Source organism: Dendropsophus ebraccatus, chromosome 2 (assembly GCF_027789765.1).
Source record: "Dendropsophus ebraccatus isolate aDenEbr1 chromosome 2, aDenEbr1.pat, whole genome shotgun sequence".
NCBI classification, from domain to species: Eukaryota; Metazoa; Chordata; class Amphibia; order Anura; family Hylidae; genus Dendropsophus; species Dendropsophus ebraccatus.
The window spans coordinates 147,809,005-147,833,476 of record NC_091455.1 but is presented as its reverse complement, the minus strand read 5'-3'; the positions used below and the strand labels follow the sequence as shown (position 1 = coordinate 147,833,476).

The 24,472-nt window shown below is 40.5% G+C and overlaps 1 protein-coding gene across 10 annotated transcripts in view; it reads right to left on the bottom strand.

Annotated features, from left to right (window-relative positions):
- The window catches only part of PDE1C (phosphodiesterase 1C), a 553,045-nt gene that overhangs the window by 126,376 nt on the left and 402,197 nt on the right, over positions 1 to 24,472 (bottom strand). For all 10 annotated transcript variants that reach the window (XM_069958459.1, XM_069958460.1, XM_069958462.1 and 7 more), the window contains one exon: positions 16,461 to 16,577. In XM_069958459.1, coding sequence (XP_069814560.1) covers positions 16,461 to 16,577 — 117 coding nt within the window. The remainder of the gene's footprint in view (positions 1 to 16,460; positions 16,578 to 24,472) is intronic.

The following is a 24,472-nucleotide window of genomic DNA, read 5'->3' as shown; positions in this document are numbered from 1 at the left end:
ATTGGGGAGCACAGGGGGCTATATACTATGGGGGAGCACAGGGGACTATATACTATGGGGGAGCACAGGGGAGCTATATACTATGGGGGAGCACAGGGGGCTATACACTATGGGGGAGCACAGGGGAGCTATATACTATTGGGGAGCACAGGGGAGCTATATACTATGGGGGAGCACAGGGGAGCTATATACTTTGGGGGAGCACAGGGGGCTATATACTATGGGGGAGCACAGGGGAGCTATATACTATGGGGGAGCACAGGGGAGCTATATACTATGGGGAGCACAGGGGGCTATATACTACTGGGGAGCACAGGGGGCTATATACTATGGGGGAGCACAGGGGGCTATATACTATGGGGGAGCACAGGGGGTTATATACTATTGGGGAGCACAGGTTAGCTATATACTATTGGGGAGCACAGGGGCTATATACTATTGGGGAGCACAGGGGAGCTATATACTATTGGGGAGCACAGGGGTCTATATACTATGGGGAGAGCACAGGGGGCTATATATTATGGAGAGCACAGGGGGGCTATATACTATTGAGGGGGAGCACAGGGGGGCTATATACTATTGGGGGAGAGCACAGGGGGGCTATATACTATTGTGGGAGAGCACAGGGGGGCTATATACTATTGGGGGAGAGCACAGGGGGCTATATACTATTGTGGGAGAGCACAGGGGGGCTATATACTATTGTGGGAGAGCACAGGGGGGCTATATAATATTGTGGGAGAGCATAGGGGGGCTATATACTATTGGGGGAGAGCACAGGGGGGCTATATACTATTGTGGGTGAGCACAGGGGGCTATATACTACTGGGGAGAGTGCACAGGGGGGCTATATACTAATGGGGGAGCGCACAGGAGGGCTGTATATAACTGGAGGAGCACATGAGGGTCTATATACTACAGGGACACCTTAAAACTATGGAGGCACAGAGGGGTGTAACTATGTAGGGGTACAGAGGGGTGTAACTACTGTATAGGGGTATAAGGGACCTAACTACTGTATGTGTTGGAGCCTAAAATATTTGTCTGGCAGATTCTGGAGAGAAGATTCACAGCCAGGAGAAGACTTCAAGGTGGCCCACGCTGGATGGAGAGAAAAAGAAAAGGTGACAGACTCTGATCGGAGAAGACGCCTCCGGTGAGTCACTGGATGTAACTTCACTCTGTTATAGGCTTGTACTGATAGGGGTCATGGTATGGCGGTATTATGTAATGGTATCAATGGTGATATCTTTCTGTTTTGTTTAGTGCAGTTTTTATGTAATATGTAATCACTGAATGGTGGAAATAGTGTTATAAGGTAACTACTGTATGTATTGGGGCTCTTGATACAGTGTGGGGGCAAATTCAGTACATTATACAATGTGCAGAAAGGTAAGGGGGGGCCCACTCTTGAGGGCTGTGCACTGGGCCCACCAATGTATTAAAACGGCCCTGACTGTACCATGTACTGGAGCCCCCCCGCCCCCGGGCAGTATCTGTAATGAGATGCTGTGAGCGGGGGAGACTGTATTCATAAGCGCCGCGCTGTACTAAATCAGCCGCGCGGTGCTGATACTACAGCGCGGCGCTTATGAATACAGTCCCCCCCGCTCACAGCATCTCATTACAGATACTTCCCGGGGGCGGGGGGGCTCCAGTACATGCATTCCACGTCCGTGATCCGTCAGGATCACGGAACGTGGGAATGCAGCCTTAGTCCCCCGGCTGATGTGCGGCTGCCCGGGGTGTCCCGTCCTGTCCCCGGCAGCGCGCGCATCAGAGAGCTCCCCGGGCCCCGGAAGTCACAGGCACAGGCGCACGGGGAGCTCTGTGATGCGCGCGCTGCCGGGGACAGGACGGGACACCCAGGGCAGCCGCACATCAGCCGGGACCAGACCAGAGAGGCTCAACGGGGGAACGGAGGGCAGGTGAGTTGTGTGCTGCTTTTTGTTTTTGTTTTATCTGCTGTGCAGGGGGGGGGGGGGAGAGGGGGACCATCTATAAGGTAGGGGGGGGGAAGGGGGCCATCTATAAGGGAGGGGGGAAAGAGGGGGACGATCTATAAGGGAGGGGGGAAAGAGCGGGACGATCTATAAGGGGGGGACCATCTATAAGGGAGGGGGAGAGGGAAGAGGGGGACCATCTATAGGGGGGGGCCATCTATAAGGGAGGGGGGAAAGAGGGGGACCATCTATAAGGGGGGGCCATCTATAAGGGAGGGGGGAAAGAGGGGGACCATCTATAAGGGGGGGACCATCTATAAGGGAGGGGCGGGAGGGGGACCGTCTATAAGGGGGGGAAGAGGGGGACCATGTATAAGGGGGAGAGGGGGACCATCTATAAGGGAGGGGGAAAGAGGGGGACCATCTATAAGGGGGCATCTATAAGGGAGGGGGGAGAGGGGGACCATGTATAAGGGGGGGAGGGGGACCATCTATAAGGGAAAGGGGACCATCTATAAGGGAGGGGGAGAGAGGGAAGAGGGGGACCATCTATAAGGGGGGGGAAAGAGGGGGACCATCTATAAGGGGGGGGGAGAGGGGGACCATCTATAAGGGGGGGAGAGAGGGAAGAGGGGGACCAACTATAAGGGGGGGGGAAGAGGGGGACCAACTATAAGGGGGGGGGGGAGAGGGGGACCATCTATAAGGGGGGAAGAGGGGGACCATCTATAAGGGAGGGGAAAGAGGGGGACCATCTATAAGGGAGGGGGGGAGAGGGGGACCATCTATAAGGGAGGGGGGAGAGGGGGACCATCTATAAGGGGGGGAGAGGGGGACCATCTATAAGGGAGAGGGGACCATCTATCAGGGGAGGAAGAGGGGGACCATCTATAAGGGGGGGGAAGAGGGGGACCATCTATAAGGGGGGAAGAGGGGGACCATCTATAAGGGGGGAAGAGGGGGACCATCTCCTAAAAGATCAGCACCCTCCTCTCCTGACATCCTCTGTGCTGCTGGGACTTCTCCTATAGGATTAGCACCCTCCTCTCCTGACATCCTCTGTGCTGCTGGGACCTCTCCTATAGGATTAGCATCCTCATCTCCTGACATCCTCTGTGCTGCTGGGACCTCTCCTATAGGATTAGCCCCCTCCTCTCGTGACATCCTCTGTGCTGCTGGGACCTCTCCTATAAAGTCAGCCTCCTCCTCTCCTGACATCCTCTGTGCAGCAAGGGACCAAACATTATGTTTATTGGGGACAGCAGTGGGGGGGGGGGGGCAGTAGTGGATTATAATGTGGGCGGATTGACGGGGGGGGCGTCATTCTATAGTTCGCCTCGGGCAGCAGAGAGGCTAGAATCACCCCTGATGTCACCTCCAGTGTGTTATCTCCCCTCCCCCACCCAGAGTGCCTGCAGTCTTTTACCTCCCCTTAGGCTATGTTCACACTACGTAAGTTCCATGGAAATCACGGCTGTTGTTTCAACGGCCGTGATTTCCACGGAACTTACGCAGTGCTGCAGGCTGAAGGGATCCCGGCCAGAGTGTATACACATTGTATACACCCCGGCCAGAGTGTATACACATGATATACGCTCCGGCCAGGATCCCTAGCGGCGCCTTAAAAAACTGACATTGTCAGAAAACCATGTCAGTGCACACTATGGAGCGTGCAGTGCTGGCCGCAAGCTCCATAGTGTGTAGTGAGGAGTTCTGATGCAGGCGCGCACAGATGCGCCCACATCAGAACTCTGCGGCGCTGAAGATCATCTGGCAGGTACTGCACTACCGGCCGGGATGATCTTTTGAGAGACCAATTGTTCTGTGACCCGGCGGGTCATGGAACGGCCGGTCTTTTACATAATATGAACATAGCCTTAGGCTACATTCACATGTCCCGTAAAATTGACCGGATCAGCAACCACAGACAAGTTTAGGGACCATTGAAGTGAATGCAGCTATGCACATGATCCATGCCGCGCCCCACACTGTGAAAAAATAGGACATGTCCTAGTGCGGATCGCAGCATGGATAGGAGATAGATAGATAGATAGATAGATAGAAATACCATACTTTTACACATATTAATGTATAAAACACTGAGTGTATTATATGTAATCACATCTCATAATAATTTGTTCAGTATACAGAACCTTATTTATCACTATTTTTTGCACCGGATTTGTATCACTCCTCATCACTTCTAATCACTTGTTAATCATGATTTGCTACACACTATAAAAGGATATGATTTACTGTTTGTATTTGCTTGAGAAAGGTCTCGAGATGAGACTGAAACGTTGCACTTGCTTTTTGATGTACCAATAAATACCACAACTTTTTTCACTATATGGATGTGCCGCAAAATTCTTGAATTTAATTCAGTAGCGTAATTGGGTGGGGGCAGAGGGGGCGGCTGCTCCTGGGCCCACACAGACAGGGGGCCCACTGAAGATTTCGCTAGTTAATGCTGTCTGCAAATGCTATCGCTTTTGCAGACAGATTTAACAAATGTCTATTGGCTGTAGGTGGCCCCTGGGCCAGCAACCTGTGCTCCTGAAGGGCCCACACAGCTATCGAATGTTGTGTCTGACCATTAAGCTGTATTTCGGCGGCGTCTCACGATTGCTGTATATGATGAAACACTGAAATAAACACCAGTTTGAGTTTTTTTCACAAATCTAGGAGTGCTGTGGATTTTCCTTTGCATATGTGAATACGGTCCTAGAATCAGACTTGGATCTGCTGGCACCCCTTACTACCTGAAGCGAGTGCTGCTTTCTGTATACTTTACTATAGATAGATAGATAGATAGATAGATAGATAGATAGATAGATAGATAGATAGATAGATAAACAGCAGAAAGGAGTGCACTCACAGGAACAAGTGCTCGGAGTGCCAGCAATGGAGACTGGATCTACGTCTCCTCTTCAAATAGTAGCAAGGAATTGCAGCACTTCCAAAATAGTGAAAACAACTGGTGGTTTATTTGGTGTATCAAATAACAAAAATCAGCAACGTTTCTGTCTCATCTCGAGACCTTTCTCAAACACAAAAATCAGTGACTCATATCCTTTTATATACTTAGTGAAATACAGAACAGGTGAGTAATCACAGTGAAATTATGTGACTCAAAATACACAAGTGTTGTGAAAAAATTACAAAATAGGGTTCCGATCAGGAACAATGTGTAGTTACAAATTATGTATAAAGTACATTCCATACAGTGATGTATATACAGCGTGTTACCAATGTTAAAATATATTAAATCGGCGGGGTTAGCTTCCACTCACCACTGCTCAGAGAAGAAAAAGGTAAAATGTAGTTGTCTCCATGCTTGTTCGCCCTCGTTGTGAATGGTTTGTAAACAACATCATCCCGCATGCACGGGTCCGTGGGTGTGTGTCAACTAGCTTACGTCATTCGTCACAGGTATTCGATTAGAATGAAAAGGGAAGACTTGCCAGTTTCCAAACATTTTTTGGACCTGGGACATAGGGAAAGTGATCTAAAATTTAAAATCTTGGATCATATACCACCCCTCAAAAGAGGAGGTGACCGAACCACATTGCTCAAAAAACGTGAACTTATGTGGATCCACAGACTTGATACATTGCAACCTAAAGGGTTAAATGCGGATTTTGTAATTACAACTAAAATGTACAGATGAATTTTGCAGGGTAGTAGCTTGTCCGAAAGCTCATTTAGATTTTTTGTCTTGTTCTACTCTGTATTTTGTTGTTACTTATATCCTTTCTCCTTTCTTTCTTTTTTTGTAGATTTCTTGTTGGGACGGCGAGGGAAGCTGTCCACCAATCACTGCTCTGATTGATTGCTGTTTTTTTGTTCTCTATACACTGCCCGGATTTTGATGACTGCACAGTCTTCAATGGACATGTCTAATTATCCATCCTGTTTTTGTTCTGTTTTGTATAGTGTACTAGTGGGGTTTGTATATTTTAACAAATCTTATTAAAAGTTAGATTTTAAGGGGAATTTATTTAGCAATGTTATGTTTCTACAGGCTGATTGCAGTCTTTCAACAAGTCTAAAACTCATCAGCCGCTAGTCGCATGTCTCTCTGTGTAATAGGTGATGTGTGGCCAATGGCTTATTAAGCTAAAGGTTATACAAGCATTGCTAGCGATGTGCAGCTCTGTCCATATGATTATTGAAACATAGGTTCTAGGCTCAGGCCATCTAAAATATCCTTCACACTTTTTATGTATCTCAGGGAGTTACCCAAATAGTGTAGCTTGTGGGGCTATGCTGTTTGCACAACTACATTAAAATTGCTGGTTTTGCCATTTTTTATGGCTTCCTGACCATTATCGGCAACTGTAAATAAGCCAAAGGGGGTACAGGAAGATCTCGATCTGAAGACAGATGAGGTTCCTGAGGTGGGACCCACATTTAGGGGCCACATACTGTATTTATGGCATGTTTTGTGGATATGCCAAATGGTTTTTAATCTATTGCTCTTTAGCCATTAAAAACCATTGCTATAAGGGGCTGCTAAAATGTTTTGCATAATTTCTGGATTTTGTTAAGTATATGAGCGTGTGCACAAGGGTCGTGTTCGAACACAAAAATATAAACCCTCTTTTTTGTCCCCTTAAAAAAATCTCACTTGACACACTTGAGTGGTACAAGATCTGTTTTTTATTCATTGCTTTGGAAGCCTGAAGCTCCATCAACACCATTGCGCTGTGAACATAATTTCAAGTATTTGTTGACAATCTCCTATTTTCACAGAAATAGCATCCTGCTGCATATATCACCTCCAGCAAACATTAAGACACTGCTTGCAATGCAAAATCCAAGACATTTAAATATCTTTCATATGTTTATCACACATTTCGAAGGTTAATGTTAAATCAACCCAACAGATCTAAGTGATTAAAATAGAGTTTATTTTTATGTAATTTGTGGTGCATATGTAATACATTAGAGTTGGCTCTTCTATGAGTTTATTTAAATAGTCACCCAATTATTATTCCCAATATTAATTATACCTTCACACAGAAATAGAAATTGTAAAAAGGCAGCAAAACAGCCAAATGGATCTATTTCAGTATTTTTCTGACTAAGACTAGGCACATCTCTTTCTGTTTATTCCCTCTTACACATGTATGGCATATTCACTGCTATACAGGTGGGGGTTCAGGGACATTAGAAACCCAAACTTGAGTCAATGGTTCCTCAACCCTAGTCCCATCAATGAAATAATCCATAATACAACACTATGCACCAGCAAATGGAAATCCTGTGGTTCTATAGTAAAGAATCAATGGGACATTGTGTGCTACCACAAAGGCCTGGTGAGTTGTGGTTAGCCATGCCATAATATGATATATGTCCTGCCTATATGACTATATGAAAAATTTGTAGTGACATGGGCTGCAAAATCTGCATTTTGTAAGTTCATTTGAAATGCAATGTCATTGTACCCAGAAGAAGAGAAGGTATGGGACCTTACAGAAAAAAGATCACGGTACAAGATCACATGGCCAGAACGGCAATCTTCTGCTTTGTAAGTAAAAAAGCAGAAGAAAATGCAAACAAATAGTGTAAGATGTGAACAAAGCTGTAACATGGGAGGAGAAGTAAATAGAGGAGGAAAAAGTTTATGGGTTTATCTAGGCTTTGGGGTAGGGTTAGTTGGATGTTTTTTAGACAATGTTAATAACCTTGGAAAAACCCATTTAACCCCCTAAGGGCATGAGCCCTCTCTGCAGCCGGGCACTGCGGGTATCGCCGCTCCCAGCTTATTAACTATTTAAATGCAGCTGTCAAAGCTTTAACAGCTGCATTTAAATAGTATCTGTGGCCCTCTCCCTGGTGTCTAGTGGTGATCGCAGTGGGGAGATCCCTTGTACTCTTGGCTCAGCAATCAGTGTATGTGGTCTGCTGTAGACCAGTATAATAGAGCACTGATCTGATGAATCATTGCTCTATTATATACACAGCATTGATCTCAATGGGAGATTAGTGCTGTGTTTATAGAAGTCCCCCAGGGGACTTCTAATTGCTAATAAAAGTTTAAATCACCCCCCTTTTCCCATTTTATAAATAAAAAAAATAATAACCATATTTGATATCACCGTATGCGTAATCGCCCAAACTATTAAATTATCACATTCCTGATCTTGCATGGTAAATGGCGTAAGCGTAAAAACTCGCTAAAGGGATGGGAATAAAGCAATTTTAAACACATTTTGTTTTTGTTTTAATTTTTTAAAAGCCATCAAATAAAATAAAAGTTATGCAAGTTACAAATCGTTGTAATCTTACTGACTTGAGGAAAATAGATAACATGTCAGTTTTACCAAAGGGCGAATGGCGTAAACACAAAACCCCTTAAAATAAAAGCAATTGCACCTTTTTTTCCAATTTTTTTCACTGCACATATAATTTTTTCTGGTTTTGCAGCATATTTTATAGAAAAATTAAGTCTGTATTTGTAAAGTATAATTGGTGTCGCAAAAACTAAGGGCTCAAGTGGGTCTGTAGAGGAAAATATGCAAGCGCAGTGGCCTTTTAAACACGAGGAGGAAAAAACAAAAGCACAAAAATGAAAACTGGCTCCGTCCTTAAAGGGTTAAGGGAGAAGACTGTCACAATAGAGTCCCAGCAATACAAATAATTGGAACTGATGGTTTTATGAGAAAATACTAGGCCGAACAAAGGCTCCCAGGGCTGTTCTAAGGTAATAACTTTTAGTACATACCAGATCGCTTCCTGATCATATTCAATGTGCAGACAATAATTTATTGGACTACACAAATTAGCACAGACTTTAATTTGTTGGACTAAACAGGCTTTAAAATGCTTTACAAAATAAGTATTTATAAGTAATGAAAGGGATTTATGAACATCTTTATTGTAATGCATTTTTTAATTATTTAATTTACTTGACTTCCCAGAGACCCGCTGTAACTGGTTAACACCCCTATATAATGAAAACGCTGAGAGAATTATGTTACATTATGTACATTAGTGTATTATTTTTACCTTATATAGTTCAAGCTCTTACCAAGAAAACATATTTTACCTGATGTCACTGAATGTAATGATTTTCCATGCTTGTTTGTAAGCCCTGTGTGTAACTCATAAGTGAAACAGCTGCATAGAATCTATATTTACGAGTGCCAAGAAAAACTCACAAAAGAAGGATCTTTTAGTCATACTTATCATGTTATAAACATTCTGTTTATGAACTAACCCATTAACACTGGAGCTATTTTGGGCTAAGCTTAGCTATTTTAAAGAGGTATACCTATTTTAGGCATGCATGACATATTATATAGACAGATAGAGATCCAGGTGTGAATGGCTACTAAAGGTAACATTCCTCTGTAAGCTGGTTGCTTGCTATCTGTGTGTGTGCATAAAAGCTGAGTGAGTTTGTGGGATCCAGACAGACTCTTGCCTCTTTCATCCAGCCACTGACACTCTGGGGAAATATCACGTGCGCAGTTCATGCAAGACAGCCTAGGAATTACAGGAATTTACCATCTGAGAAAATAAAGAGCCTCCTCCACAACTACCACAAAAGACTTCAAGATGTCATTCATGTTAGAGGGGGCAATACATGGTACTAAGACCTGAGGTATGTAAACTTTTGATCAGGGTCATTTGGATGTTTTTGGTTGTCATTATGATTTAAAAAGAGAAATCACAATAGTTTGACAATAAATGGCCTTACCCAACCACTAACCATGAGTAGAAAAAAGTTTTTGTGTTATCATTCATATTCTCTGAAAAAAGGACAAGAAAGCAAAAATTCTGCTGGGGTATGTAAACTTTTGCGCACAACTGTAAGGCCAGTGGACTATGTTCGTGGCATAAATGTTAGACATTTTCTTAAATTAGTGTTCTAAAAAAACAAAAAAAAACCCATAAGTTATGTAAATATGATGGTATCTGAGTGTATGGCCAGGATAACATATATGGCCACCTTGATCTTTTTGTACTTAAAGCGACTCTGTACCCACTGTCCCCCCCCCCCCCCCCAACCACTTATACCTGTTTGTAAGGTATGTGAAGTCCTTTCTCCTGGTATGTTTTGCCACACTGGTTGGGCTCTCTTTCAGCTGAAAAACAAACTTTACTTGAGTAGTTGTTCATGCCCAGGTGAAGCGCCGCCTGTGTGGTCTTGGTCTCGTCTCCCCCTGCCTTTCATTCATTCATTCATTCCAGCGTGGCAACACATACCAGGAGAAAGGACTTTACATACCCTACAAACAGGTATAAGTAGTTTGGAGGGGGGGGGGGGACAGTGGGTACAGAGTCGCTTTAATATAATTGATGTCATTATGACATAGTCAATTTATAATTGTAAGGTCTGGGTTCGTCCGTCATTTATCGTTGACAGCTGAGTGCATTACAATTTCATGTATGAATTCTATTCTGAGATGTAAAGATTGAGCTTCAGAATTAGGAAGTCCCTTGACATTTGTCTTAAAAACTAGTAAAGATAGTAAAGCAGTAAAAAGTCAAACATTTTAAATTCTAGCAATATATTTTAATATCTGTAACCATTCAAATGTTTTAGAAAAAAATCTAGTAGTTAAAATTTATCATGAATAGAACACAAAAGAATTTTTGTGATCAAAAATACTTAGCTAAAGTGAATTGTTAAAAGGCATATAATGCCAGGAGTGGGTTGCAAACACAGAAAATGTGCAAATCTTCCCAGTATAATTTTGCCCTGTCAGCTCCACTCCTGATTTTGGTTGAAAAAATACCGACCAAAAGACTGACAGAAATATTATGTGTGACCATAGCCTTACACGAAAAAATGGAGTATAATTTAAAACATTACAACATTAAAGGCTACATCTGTAATTGTCTTCCCATTAAGGTAAAGTATGAATTATTTAGATGAGATAGCATATGAAAAGTGGCTTTATCTAGAATACAAGCTTGATTATATGCCATTTAAAGTGAATCTATCAGCTATTTACCAGGTATTGAGCTGCACATCCCCGCAGATAGGCGAAAAGGGAATAATAATAAACCATACCTTTAGTTTTACTGATCTCTGTTTATAAACAATAAAAGTGTATTTTTTGTTAGCAGCTGAAGAGTCAAACTGGTGATGCTGAGCTGCAGTAGCACGCATCTCCTCTCTCCCACCCACCCTGCTTTGATATTACAAACAATGATCAGGGAAACTAAAGCTGTGATCTGCAGCTCTGTACCTGGTATGTAGCTGACAGATTCACTTTAAGTACAAATTTCAGTGATGTATTTGTAAGGGCAGGTGGAGAAGCATGTGAAAAAGAAGTAACTGTAAAAGAATTAAGATGCTTCCTCTTTTCTGTGTGATTCTGCACATTGAACTTATAGGGGACTGGCCCTACTTATCCTTACCACAGCTAGCGCTACACACAGGTGGACCATTTGCATGTGTGAACATACATTATATATGTAAGGTAACCATCCAGAGGTTCATTATTAGTATCACTTAGTTAAATAGATTGGTCTCCTCTCCATTGCTCCCTGTCTACTGCTCCTACCACCATCTAGAATGACTATTAGGCTGGGTTCACACTATGTATATTTCATTCAGTATTGTGGTCCTCATATTGCAACCAAAACCAGGAGTGGATTAAAAACACAGAGAGGCTCTGTCCACACAATGTTGAAATTGAGTGGATGGCCGTCATATAACGGTAAATAACTGCCATTATTTCAATAGAACAGCCGTTGTTTTAAAATAACAGCAAATATTTGCCATTAAATGGCGGCCATCCACTCAATTACAACATTGTGTGAACAGATCCTTTCTGTGTTTTTAATCCACTCCTGGTTTTGGTTGCAATATGAGGACCACAATACTGACTGAAATATACGTAGTGTGAACCCAGCCTCAAATAGTAGATTTGAGTACTAAAATACTCGAATGTTCATTTCTTGAGTCAAGTGTTTTTTAATACTCAGGTGCTTAACTCAAGTAGTGAACCCTCATGTTGTACTTGAGTCAAGGTGCTTGACTTAAGTAATAAAGTCAATAGGTGACTCAAGCATTTTATTAGGTGTCCCGAATTTGGCAGATGGGAGAGTGTCTGGTGCACCTGAAAACCTCAGAAAGTGATGGAAACACCACAGAAATGGAACTGGCACAGCAAGGGAAGCATGCATGGATGCAGTAAAGACTCCTAGGCTGCTGTATTACGCCAGACAGACTGTCAGAAATGCAAGAGAAAGTCAAGAGAAAGTCCAGAGACTTTCTATTTTACTCAATTACCATGAGATACTCGTTCAAGTATCGAGTACTTTACAACATTCCGATACTCAGTAAATATTGTATTCAAAAGAGCATGCTCGCTCATCTCTATTAAATAGATCTCTGCTACAGTGTACAGGTGCCCCTTGGCTGCTGGACCCCATAGCTGCTGCCATGCCACTCACCTTGGAAGTTTAGACCATGTGTGGGTGATACACTAGCTGGTAAATACTTAAGACTTTTATGCTTTGTGTTTTTATTAAACATATTTATGTAGCATGTTGCCCCTTGCCAAGCAAAAAACTAATATATTCTATCTACAAATTGTTAAACATTGTTTTAAAGTATTCAAATAAAATGAAGCAAGTGATACAAATAGAGAAAGGCACAGAACAACAATTTCATGCAAGCATTGTGTGTCAGTATATAAGAAACAGATGCTACCAATAGTAATCTGAACTACACACTGCTAAATAATCCTATCATCTGCTTCTGCAGTATAAGTGAGTGTAACTAAGACAAGGAGACTATTAGTACATCTCTCTATATAGGTTCTCCAGGAAACAAGATTTCTGAAGCTTAGGGGCAGCTGTGTTGAGAGTTGCGCTGTCCAGGGTTCTGATCTGAACTACTGTAAAAGGGTTACATGGGTAGCCGGGTCATGAGAGCAGGCTACACAGATAGCCTCAATTAAGTAATTCAGGCTTTCAGAGACGTAGACTGGAAGAAGGGTGGTTCATCAAGATTTCTTCTAGTCAAATGAAGGAATGGACATGTGCATCTCTCCTGCAGGGACCTAATAACCTACAGCTAACATTAACTGCAAATTGTTTGCAAGATGGGACACCTTTTAATGAAACAAAAAGACACAGATGATGCTGCACACAGATTGGCAGGACCACATTGCCCAAACTCCTGTGAACCATATGTGCAGCTGCATCCATGCAAATGTTAGTTTGATCAGTAAAAGGTATCACTTCTTGCAAGCAATAGAGCCTCAAGTAAAACATAAATGCATATAACATACTGGAAAATAATTGATACAAAATCCATTGTTACCAGGTACATACCTTTCTTGAAATTGTTCTTCATTGTTCCTGCTCATTGAGCTTACAATCTTTTTAGGTTAATGAATAAGTTAGCAAATGCCAAGCTGTTAATGAAACATTATGGACAGATCTTACAGGCAGAAGAAAGACAATGGATGGACTCTCATATTGCTTTTTTGGATAATGGTGCTTTATGAATAGACACTCAGCTCATTAGGCTATACATTTGTTAGGTATGGCATGTCTGAGATTGGGCAGAGTTACACTGGTTTCTGTCTAATAATAATAATAAAAAAATTATACATACATATTAGGGATGGTCCGAACCTGCCGAGGTTCGGGTTCGTACGAACCCGAACTCTCGGCAATGATTCCTGCTGTCTGGCCGCTCCATGCAGCGGGTGGACACAGTGGGAGGACCACCTGGAAAACTGGGATACAGCCATAGCCATAGGCTGTATCCCAATTTTCCAGGCGGTCCTCCCGCTGTATCCACCCGCTGCACGGAGCGGACAGACAGCAGGAATCTGATGCCGAACATTTGGGTTCATATGAACCCGAACCTCGGCAGGTTCGGACCATCCTTATTATATATTTGTCTGCATGCATGACATATTTGTGGGTTATAAAAAAAGAACATAATTTATTGATAATGGTTAAATTTTATCAAATAAAGTTGCTAAAATTGGATATGCTGAAAAAAGAATGGCATTTTACCATAGATTAGTACGTTATTAGAATAATATAAAGCATTTTTATTTAAAAAAAATATAATCACATTTTTTTCAATATTAAATTCTATCTTTTATTATACATAGAACTTTTGTAGTGCTTTACAGTACTCTGGCCATCTTTCATACATAGGGTAGATCGCATAAAGGTGAGTGAACCCATCACTAGCCCGTCTCTGAATAACCAGTGCATCTGGGCCTGTATGTCTCAATTCCAATAGTCCGTCCTTAGCATTAGGGGCCATGCTTCATGGCAACTGTATTGTGTCTATTCTGTGTCTATTGCCAGAAAACATGGGTATGAGTGTCCTGACTCTAACCAGGTGGTCTTATTTTAACTATAATCTGACACTATATACATTATGATATTATTTATCTTATATATGTTATGTTTCAGCTGTTTGTCTATCTGTTTTTTTTTTTATTTATTCGTTTATAATGGTATTCTGTCTGTAAGGAAGTCAACATGATCTGCAAAGCAAAAGTATATAAGACTACACTATATCATACAGATTCTGATATACTTGTGTGTTTCCTGGTGTGATCCAGGTCTATTGTATAAATTGTATCACAAAATTTAACAGACTGATGTCTCTTGAGAAAACCATTTTGTTTTGCCATACCAAGAGAGACTATTTATACCCTTTATCAGAATAATCTGTTTACTTAACATAAATGCATTTTCCTCTAATAACCAATAACCAGTTATCATGATTAATTAAAGTGTCAATGTCTTTATAACTTTCAAAATCTAAATCAGCAGGGGATGTGAAATAAAGTAAGTTTGCAATTGACATTGTGTGTTTTTTTTAATTGATAAGTATTCATAACCACATAAAAGACAGCCCTCCAGGTCTCTGACTTTATTGTTTATTTTACATGAATTAGAAATTCTAACATATTAAAGGGGTTATTTGGCAAGGGAAAAGTTTTTATATTCTGTTGTGAGCATATAGAAAACAATAAAGAAGCTATGCTTACCTCTCCGAGCTCCCCTACGGCTCTCTAGGTCTCTCGCTGAATGATTCAGTGTCCACTTCCAAGTTGTGACAATCGGTGCAGACGATTATTGGCCATGACACTGTCCCGTGATTGGATAAGCGAGCTTTTACCAGTGAGATGACTCCATTCAGCTAGGGACCCAGAGATCCATAGGAGGATACAGAGAGAATGGAGAGGTAAGTATAGTTCCTTTATTGTATGCTATATATTCGCAATAATATATAAAACCTTTTTCCTTGTCGGATAACCACTTTAAGATTATAACTTTTCTCATATAAAAGTTCCAGATTTCAAAATGTTATTTGGTTTATACAGGGAGAAGTGAAGTTTACTGCCTTATTTATACTATTTACCAACTTTTCCTGAAAAATGTGTAACAGAAGCAAATACTGTACAAGTTGTTTCATAGCTCATACTATAGTATGCTTCACATACTATGATATTAAGTTAGGAATTAAATCTTTATTAACATTTTTAATAAAAATAAGATAAAGTGAAGAAAAAATGAGGAACAAAAAGGAACACAAGTTAAATTAGAGCAAATAAGCTCGTCAACTAGAAAGTAAAGTATAATGTCACTTATGAGAACACTGCAGTAGAATTAAGCAGGAGCTTAGTCACTGACAAGAATATAGATCCATGGGGGCAAGAGAGTGCACTGATTTCATCTCTACTTATAGTTGTAGTTGTTTGTACAGGCTGCATGAAAACTTTTTTGTGTAAGATTTGGGGAATTTGGGAAACTGTGGTCTTTGATCATCTAGGTATTAAAGTGTTAGTTACTGTTAATGTTAAACTGTTAACTTAAACCATAAAGTGCACTTAAGCCATCATTTATCAAACCAACCTGCATAATGCCCATACCAGCCAATCATTGAAACCATTTTTATGTTTTCAGGACATTTTTATTTTGTTGTGGATCCACACAAGATGGGCCATTGTGTTGGAGTTGCAGGTGAAGGGATGAACACATAGATACTAGAAAGGATACTAAAAGAGTAAACTTCCTCCTAGCATGGCATCCTGCTGCCACACTCCTCCTACAATAATCCTTTCCATACAAATTAATGAGTCTGATTAAATTATTTTGACTGAAATGTTACTCATACATCTGTATGTGCTTACTACTTGTAAATAAATGTTAAAAAACATCTAATTTAATCTTTTTTTTAATTTCTACTATTCAGCACATTTTTAAAGATAACAGCTAAGCTTTAATTGGTTACTATGGGCAATAAGGCCACATTTAGCTATTGTATTTACCATGAAGTACAGAAGAAAAATTTTCAAAATATTTTTTTTTCTTAAAACAAAGGAATATTATCACCCATAGTATATTAAAGTTAAGACTCAGAATCATATTCCAAGCATTTGACATGAAATTGCAAGATGACTAAGAAATATGTTTATTCTGTCATTATAATATCGCTAGATATATAATGTTGATTCAGTGGTTTGTTAACACGAGTTTAGAAATAAAAGTATGCTGGAGGCCACCCACCTTGAAGCGGTTGATCAGATCATATCGTGTGAGTAATTCATAAAAGATGAATTTAAGTGCATGATCGCCACTAGCATCATTTAGTGCAAATACATCAAAGGACCACTTGTCAACATTCTGCAAGAGAGTAGCATACAGTCGTTAATATTATCTACCCAATACCAATACTGTAACATTAACATATAGATTAAACTTCATTCTTCCCCCCGCCAGCACTAATTTAAAATATAACACCTCTTAAAGGAGTCTATTATTCATTTATTTCTAAACCTTTGATCAGGCTCCATCATCAGAAAGGCAGTTGTGTCCCAGGATACTGAGACATTCTTTTTCTAATAAACAAACAGTATTTGTAAACAAAATATAGAACAAACGGTATTTATACATGAAATGTTAATTCACACCTTGAAATATAATTCTTTCAAACCCTCAGGCTATGTTCACTCAACGGGACGGCCATCTCTTAATAAACAATGGCCACAAATAATGTTCATGATTTTTTTTATTCAAATCACCATAGCCAACAATGGAGCCGGGGGCTGGACTTCACAGTTTCTGCTCTGTCAGTCTTGTGTGGCCATTATTCAATGAATAGTGGCCGCACAAAACTGACATGTCAGTTTTTTGTGCGGCCACTTGAAATCCAGGCCGAAGTGTATACAGTGTGTATACACTTCAGCCAGGATTCCCTAACAATTAAAGCAAGTGGCAATTTCAGCCAGCCAGGGGCAGCACCATACCAAAGAAACTTTCAGATTGCTAAGAGAGCCTGCTAGATCTTACAGGCAATACCAATCTGTATATTTGAACGTATTCATCAATGAATGTCTAACATAATCCAGAAGAAACACTTGAATAATCTTGTTCTTAGTTTAGGTGTGGTTTTACAGCTCAGTTCCACTGAAGTTAAGTGAGCAGACCTATAATGCCACACACAACCTGAGGACAGGGGTGGTGATGTGTTTGCAAGAAAGTAGCTGTGCTTTTTCTAATCCTGGATAACACCTTTAATGAATTGCAGGGATATTTACTTTAGAAAGTGTATGCAACTAAAATAAGATGTTACTAGAATGTTCTCGAAGTTAAAATTACTTCCTGGTGTGATATGTAGCCTGATTTTTCACAAAGTTAACACTTATACTATAGCCTAAGTAAAGAAGGAAATAGTGATTGAGTGTGACCTGCAGATATACTCCAACTATTATGCATGGCATCTGGATTCAGAACATTATATTTCTGTACAGCCCAGAAAGTTCATTTATCACATACATACTGAAGTAACAGAAGTGTCCACTAGATAGAGGAGTGTGGCTGCAAAATTGAAAGAAATAGATGGGAAGACCATCTTCTTTATTGAAAGTGAAGAACAAATTAGATTCTATATGTAAATGCACCCAGAAGGTAGTGGAATGATCTAGTAATTGCTTTTTTGAAGGATAGTTGTAACTTTCTTTAGTCTAAAGACTGATTGTAATTGTGGCTCTATTATGTTTTTAGCTCAGATTTGCAGCCATTAATATTAAGCAGTTATGTCTCCATTTTTTATTTTTTTTTGCAAAGATTTACGAGACCTGTTTTAATGGTGAATGGATTAAGTCTGTGTATGACTTACTCATATGAATGTATAACTACTGAGGCGTATGCTGACTTTTTTTTAAAGAGCTTTACAGCAATAGTCAGGTCAAATCAGTCCAAGCTTAGGGAACTATGGAGCCAGCTGTTTCACTATTTGGTTCTCATCTGTTTGAAACTGGTAGCTGGCCATGTATTATAAGGTTGAGCAACACTGTGATCATTGGAGAACAAATTATTAAAACATTATTGCTGGCTCCATAGTTAACAAACGGAGCAGAAATAATGCAGAAGAGCATATCTCAAGATGCAGCATTTGAAAATCAGTCATTCAATACATTTTCAGACACCAAAATTGAAGATATATACAGTCTGGCTTTTAACTATTTACTGTGTTGAATATTCTGCTTATTTAAAAATCTACAGTGTGTGACACTACTCATGCAAGATTACAATATTGATCTATAAGTAGTGGTGCATACCAATTCAGCATATATGTTTCTTTTTATGACATTTCTCTTAATTCAGTCCATATAAAGTGTCACTGTCATTTATTTATTTATTTTCAGAAATCAATAGAACAAGCAATATTAAGAAATTCTGTAACAATTTTTATTTATCAAAAGAGTTTTCATCTGTATTTAAAAAAGCTCTTTTGCAGCTACCTCCTCACGTATCTGCATCCATTATTGAGAAGGGAGGGTCGAGGGGGGTGAGGGAGCAGGGAGAGGAGACAAACAGCTTGTGTATGGCAGTGAGCACAACACATCTTCCTGCAATCCTATTTCACCAAGTTCCCAGATAAGCACTGATCAATCTGGCCTGTGAATCTAGCATTTTATGTGCCCAGCAGGGGCTGACTTTGTCCTTTTCCTGCTCACTCATCTCCCTCGCCCCCCCCCCCCATAGGTTATAATGGATACAACAAAACCCGTCTTTACTTTGCTCCTCTTTAATGAAGACGAATTTGACTGATAATGAGCAGAGAAGAAGTATGGAAGGGCGTCTGCAAAACAGAATTAGTAAAATGATTTTCAATGTGCTGCATATGGAGTTGATTTCCATTTATCTGACAGTGCTTTGTTAATTCATGTTTTACTATAATATTAAAAGGAGAACTTGATAACCCTGCAGTGAGATGAAGCACATGTGATCCAGTGCACAACCCTGTACAACCCTGCCCACTATGCAGATGCTGCACCTTCAATGTGTATTCTTTTCTTACCCCTGACCTCTCTAACATCCAATGTTCTGCCCCCAGTGACCACAAACAACCCCCCACACCTTGGGATGTTCTGTGTGTCCTCACCCCGATCTCTGTCCTCTCTGACACCTGATGCCCTGCCCCTGATCACCAAACTGATCACTCTGATCCTACCTTGAAGGAAATACGGAAAGAGGGCTGCAATTTTATAGCCAAAACGAGTAACTTGGTAATAGTATTGATCCCACTATGTATGTACCCTGCAGTCCAAACATTTAAGTTACCTAAAGACTACTGACTTTTACAAATGCAGAAAAAAACAGGTGAGTACTATGTAGACTGATTTGTCCCACCCCACACTTTACAATTATAATATTAATTAATATTAGGAAGTACCAATATGCACAAGTTGTGTACAGGATGCAATGCCAATGCAACAAGGGTAAACTAAACTAAAAAAATACATATTGGAGACAGGAATGAAGCTATGTTTCTACAAGGTAAAAATAAAGGCAAATAAAGGCCGTTGGTAAAAAACAACAATCATTATTAATAATCATGATCATTAATAACAATCGTTATTTGCCTTTATTTTTACATTGTGAGAACATTGCCTGAATCTTTCTGGCTTGTCCCGTCATTTTGTCCATTGTCATTATTGTGATGTATCAAGCAAGAAATATTTAGCTTTGGAATGGGTGGATAAACCTGTCTGTGGAGGTAACTGGGAACAGAAGGTTAAAATAGGGAAGCCTGCTGGATTCTAGCTCTATGTCCCCTTAGGGCTTAGTTATAATTCTGATGTTTGGTTGATATATATATATATATATATATATATATATATATATGTACTGTAAATGTATATACAAGCTCTTCATCTCCCCTTTCATGTCACAGTCTTTATTGCTACACAGTCTTTATTGTCACAGTTTTTTATTGCTATGCCCCTATTAGGGAATTTCCAGCTACAGATTGCTCACAGCACATAGTAGTGGAATGTGTTTGGGAATGCCGGGAACTGCACAATTATTGGGGGGGACGTACGAGATATTATCCAACGGGTCTTTGGTATTTCTAAGACACTGTCACCACAACTCTATGTACTGGGACTGCTGAGCGATGTGCACCTGGATGATTATACTGAGCTGGGGGTGCAAAGAGTACTTTTCCAAGAACGGAACTGCATAGATTCTAGGTGGATTCAACGAGACCCACCCACCATACCTGAATTCTTGAATGGAATTAGGATTTAGAATGGAATGAGGTGGGTATGTCAAAATGAAATGTCTCCGTAAGTTTGAACAGATATGGGGAAGGTGGCTAGATACACCAGGTGTCCCAACCCAAGTACTGTTGTAAATATGCAGAAATCCCTTTCAGCAATTTCAATTGCCAGGTAATAAGGGTAGAGAACGGATGTTATAGTACAAAATCTTCCTCACTATTGAAGTTGCTGGCTGTACCATGGGAGCATATCAATTGTGCATGAGTGTGTGATACTCTTATGATTGGAATATTGGGAGATATGGAAAGGCACAGTGGGGGAGGCATAGTTAGGCTGCATTCACACTACGTATATTTCAGTCAGTATATTTCAGTCAGTATTGCAACCAAAACCTGGAGTGGATTAAAAACACAGAAAGGATCTGTTCACACAATGTTGAAATTGAGTGGATGGCCGCCATTTAATGGCAAATATTTGCTGTTATTTTAAAACAACGGCTGTTATATTGAAATAATGGCAGTTATTTACCATTATATGGCGGCCATCCACTCAATTTCAACATTGTGTGAACAGATCCTTTCTGTGTTTTTAATCCACTCCTGGTTTTGGTTGCAATACTGACTGAACTATACTGACTGAAATATTTTTAGTGTGAACGCAGCCTTATTGTAGTTTTTTAGAGTTTAGAGTTATGTAGTATTATAATACATACAACATTTTGTTATAGCTATGCTGTCTTTGAGATCCCTTTACAGTTTACAATGTCTTATAAACATAATGAACAAATTCCTATAATGTTAAACTATAAAATTGGAAAGTTTCTTGTGGCTTGCACTATATCTAGGGTACATGACTGTGTAAGTAACCAGAAGGGGTTAAAAAAGAAGTTTTGGTTTGGAGATGATGTGAAGCATAGTATAGTCTATGGCCTGCGGCCAGACTTAATTCATTTTTAAGTAAAATAATGGCGTATGTTCAGTTTGTATAAATTCATGCATAGCTAATGCTCATTGTTCTACCCATGCATTAAAGATTAAAATCTTTATTTTAGAACTTTGGTTTCATGCTCAATATCTGTCAAGGGTTATTTCCCCAATTCCCTCTAGTCACTTCAATAAAGAAAGAGAATAATGCTACTATTTCCCTGTATATATACTGTACATGCATGACTCACAGCTGACAAATGACTTATGGAAAAGGCTCAGGCCTTATGATGGTTGTCATAAAAGTTTTATAAAGAATAATTGCACATTCACTGATCATATCCTGACGTTTAACCCAAGCATATAAAACCTTTCATATTGCAGTCAGATTTACTGTATTTACGAATGTTATGGGCATGTTTGGTATTTCACTTGCAGAAGATTCTTTTAATACATAGTAACATACTTAACCCCTTTCCTGTGACATATTCTGGACCTTAAAGGGGGACTCCCAAGAAAATCTTTTTCTTTTAAATCAAATGGTTTCAGAAAGTTATATAGATGTGTAATTTACTTCTATTTAAAAATCTCAAGTCTTCCAGTACTTGTCTGCTGCTGTATGTTTTCGTGTGCTCTGCTGACATCTCTGGCCGGGACAGAAACTGTCCAGAGAAATAGAAAATCCCCATAGAAAACTAACCTGCTGATAATTCCCAATTGCACACAGGATGCTAAGGATGAAGGTATGTCTCTTCTTACCTTCATCCTTAACACCATTCCCATGCATGGTCACACATCATACTTTTTATGAAAAGAGCGGCAATTGTTTTCAATTAAAACGATGCCCATTCTTTTCATATTGCGATGATTTGCATTGAAGTCGATGCAAACAGCCATTGTTTTACACAAAGGGGGACATTTACTCATATTCTCGTCTTAGATTAGGCCCGCCTCCTTTTCCTGTCCAGATTTTCAAAGAGGCACACAACCATCTGGCTCTGCACCTGGCACAACAAATCTGCACCTCCTTCCAGGCGTAAATCATTATAAACCTTACCGTGCCCCCCTGCGGGCCCATCAGGTGAATGGAAGATATGGCTGGCTTACGTCAGGGAAAAGGAGTGAATCTGCGCCTTCTCACTGGCATGCACCAGTGGCACAGCCCATGTAGATGTCCCTCAATGTATTGAACAATGCCCGTCAAGGTAATGTCATTTATTTATGGCCATTGTCCATAGACTTTAATGCAATTTTTATTTAAAGCAACGTTGTTTTGAGTCCCAAATAAAGGCCACTGTTTATACATTGTGGGGACATAGCCTTAATGTAATCCTGTGTCCGATAGGACCTTTTGGAGCTCTGCCCTGCCCCCCCCCCCAGGACCAATTATTCCTGGCCCTATAAAGTACTGGGGGAAGACCAACACTGCTGACTGAGGTTGGGGTGGAAGGCGAGCAGTGGCACAGGGCACTGGCACAAACACTACAACTCCCAGCATTTACTCACAGTCTGCAGCCTTCAGGATATGTGGGAAATTGTAGTACATATGAACAGAAAATCCTCTGATAACAGCTGGCGCTGTAGAAATTTAGTGCCGGACCTTTAGGGCTAATGGTTGTAACAGGATAAGTGATCCATAGGAGTGATTTGAATGATACAGTAATTAAAGCACTGGTATCAGGGTCACCAGGTGCACAGCATGATACCTTAAGTTACCATGCTGCGCATGTTGTTGTGATGCCATGACCCAGGATGGCTCTGATGTAGGGTTCGGGTGCCCGATGGGACTTAATTAAAGTATTGGGGCTGGCCTTTACAACCACAACCAATCACAAGGGCTGTCCGTGTCTAGGAACACTGGCCCCAATACTCTTTCTGTGGTGCGTGTGGCATTTTACTTTACTGCACTGATGTGGGGAGGCAGGGGTGTAACTACTACTGTAGGGCCTGTCACATCAGGGGGCCCCATGGACGCCTTCTGCGATACACTGGGGGCCCTGAGCTATCATCATTTGCAGCACCAGGTGGCTGAGTGGGCCTCCCTAGTTCTGCAAATGTCCCTTTAACTGCAAGCACTCCTGACAAGCGCTTGCAGTTATACAGTTATGACTACACTTGAAAGCCTAATGGTCGGTCGGGAAGCAGGGGCCCAATGAAAAGTTTCCTATGGGGCCCAGTAATTTCTGATTACGCCCCTGTGGGGAGGATAATAATAGGTGAGGGACAGAGTGGCCCTTAAAGGATGCTATTCATGGGTCAGTGCTGTGTGCTTGCCTTCAGGCTAAAATTTGCCAGCTCCTGAAAGTATATCTACAAAAAAAAAAAAAAAAAAAAAAGCTACATCAACGGACAGGACTATCCCCTTCTGTCCACAGTCCATTGGCACAATAACCGTCAGAATTACATTTCAATTTCACAGGCTTCAAGATATATTAATAGTCCAGTGACAGCACCATATTGATCTAGATATATAAATGTTTAATGTAATTAATTTTACGCACATCCCTGATAAACCGGAAAGTGGCCAAATAAATGTTTAGAATCTTTTTCCACCCATTTTGTTATGGTGTTAAAGATGATACATGGCCATATTCAAGTCCTATTAAGATAATGACTGAAGCAGCCATTGACTACCCTAAGAAGTATGAAGATTTTACTATAGTATTATTATCTTTTTCATCCTATAGTTATCTACACTTTTACAGACTGCAACCCCTGTCAGACCCTTAAAGTTAAGGGATTACAGGTTAATTTTTCCACAAGACACATGTACGACTTCAGTTGTATCAGTGCATTTAATATTGATTTCCTATCAATTACTGAAGGTCATTTCCATTGGTTGTCTGCTACAGAAGGATAGCAGATCACAGAAACTGGTATCTGACAAAAGTTGTGTCATGATTTTACCAAGCTGTTGCCTTAGTCTGAATAATAGATTTTGAGATGGATTTTCCACTGCTGGTTTTGGTGCAAATATGTCTCAAGTAGGATTAAAAATCACAGGTGTGAACTCTGGAGCATTGAACAGGTATTCCAAGCTTTTACATTTTTTATGTATTGCTCAGGCTGCTGTAAAAAAAAAAAAAAA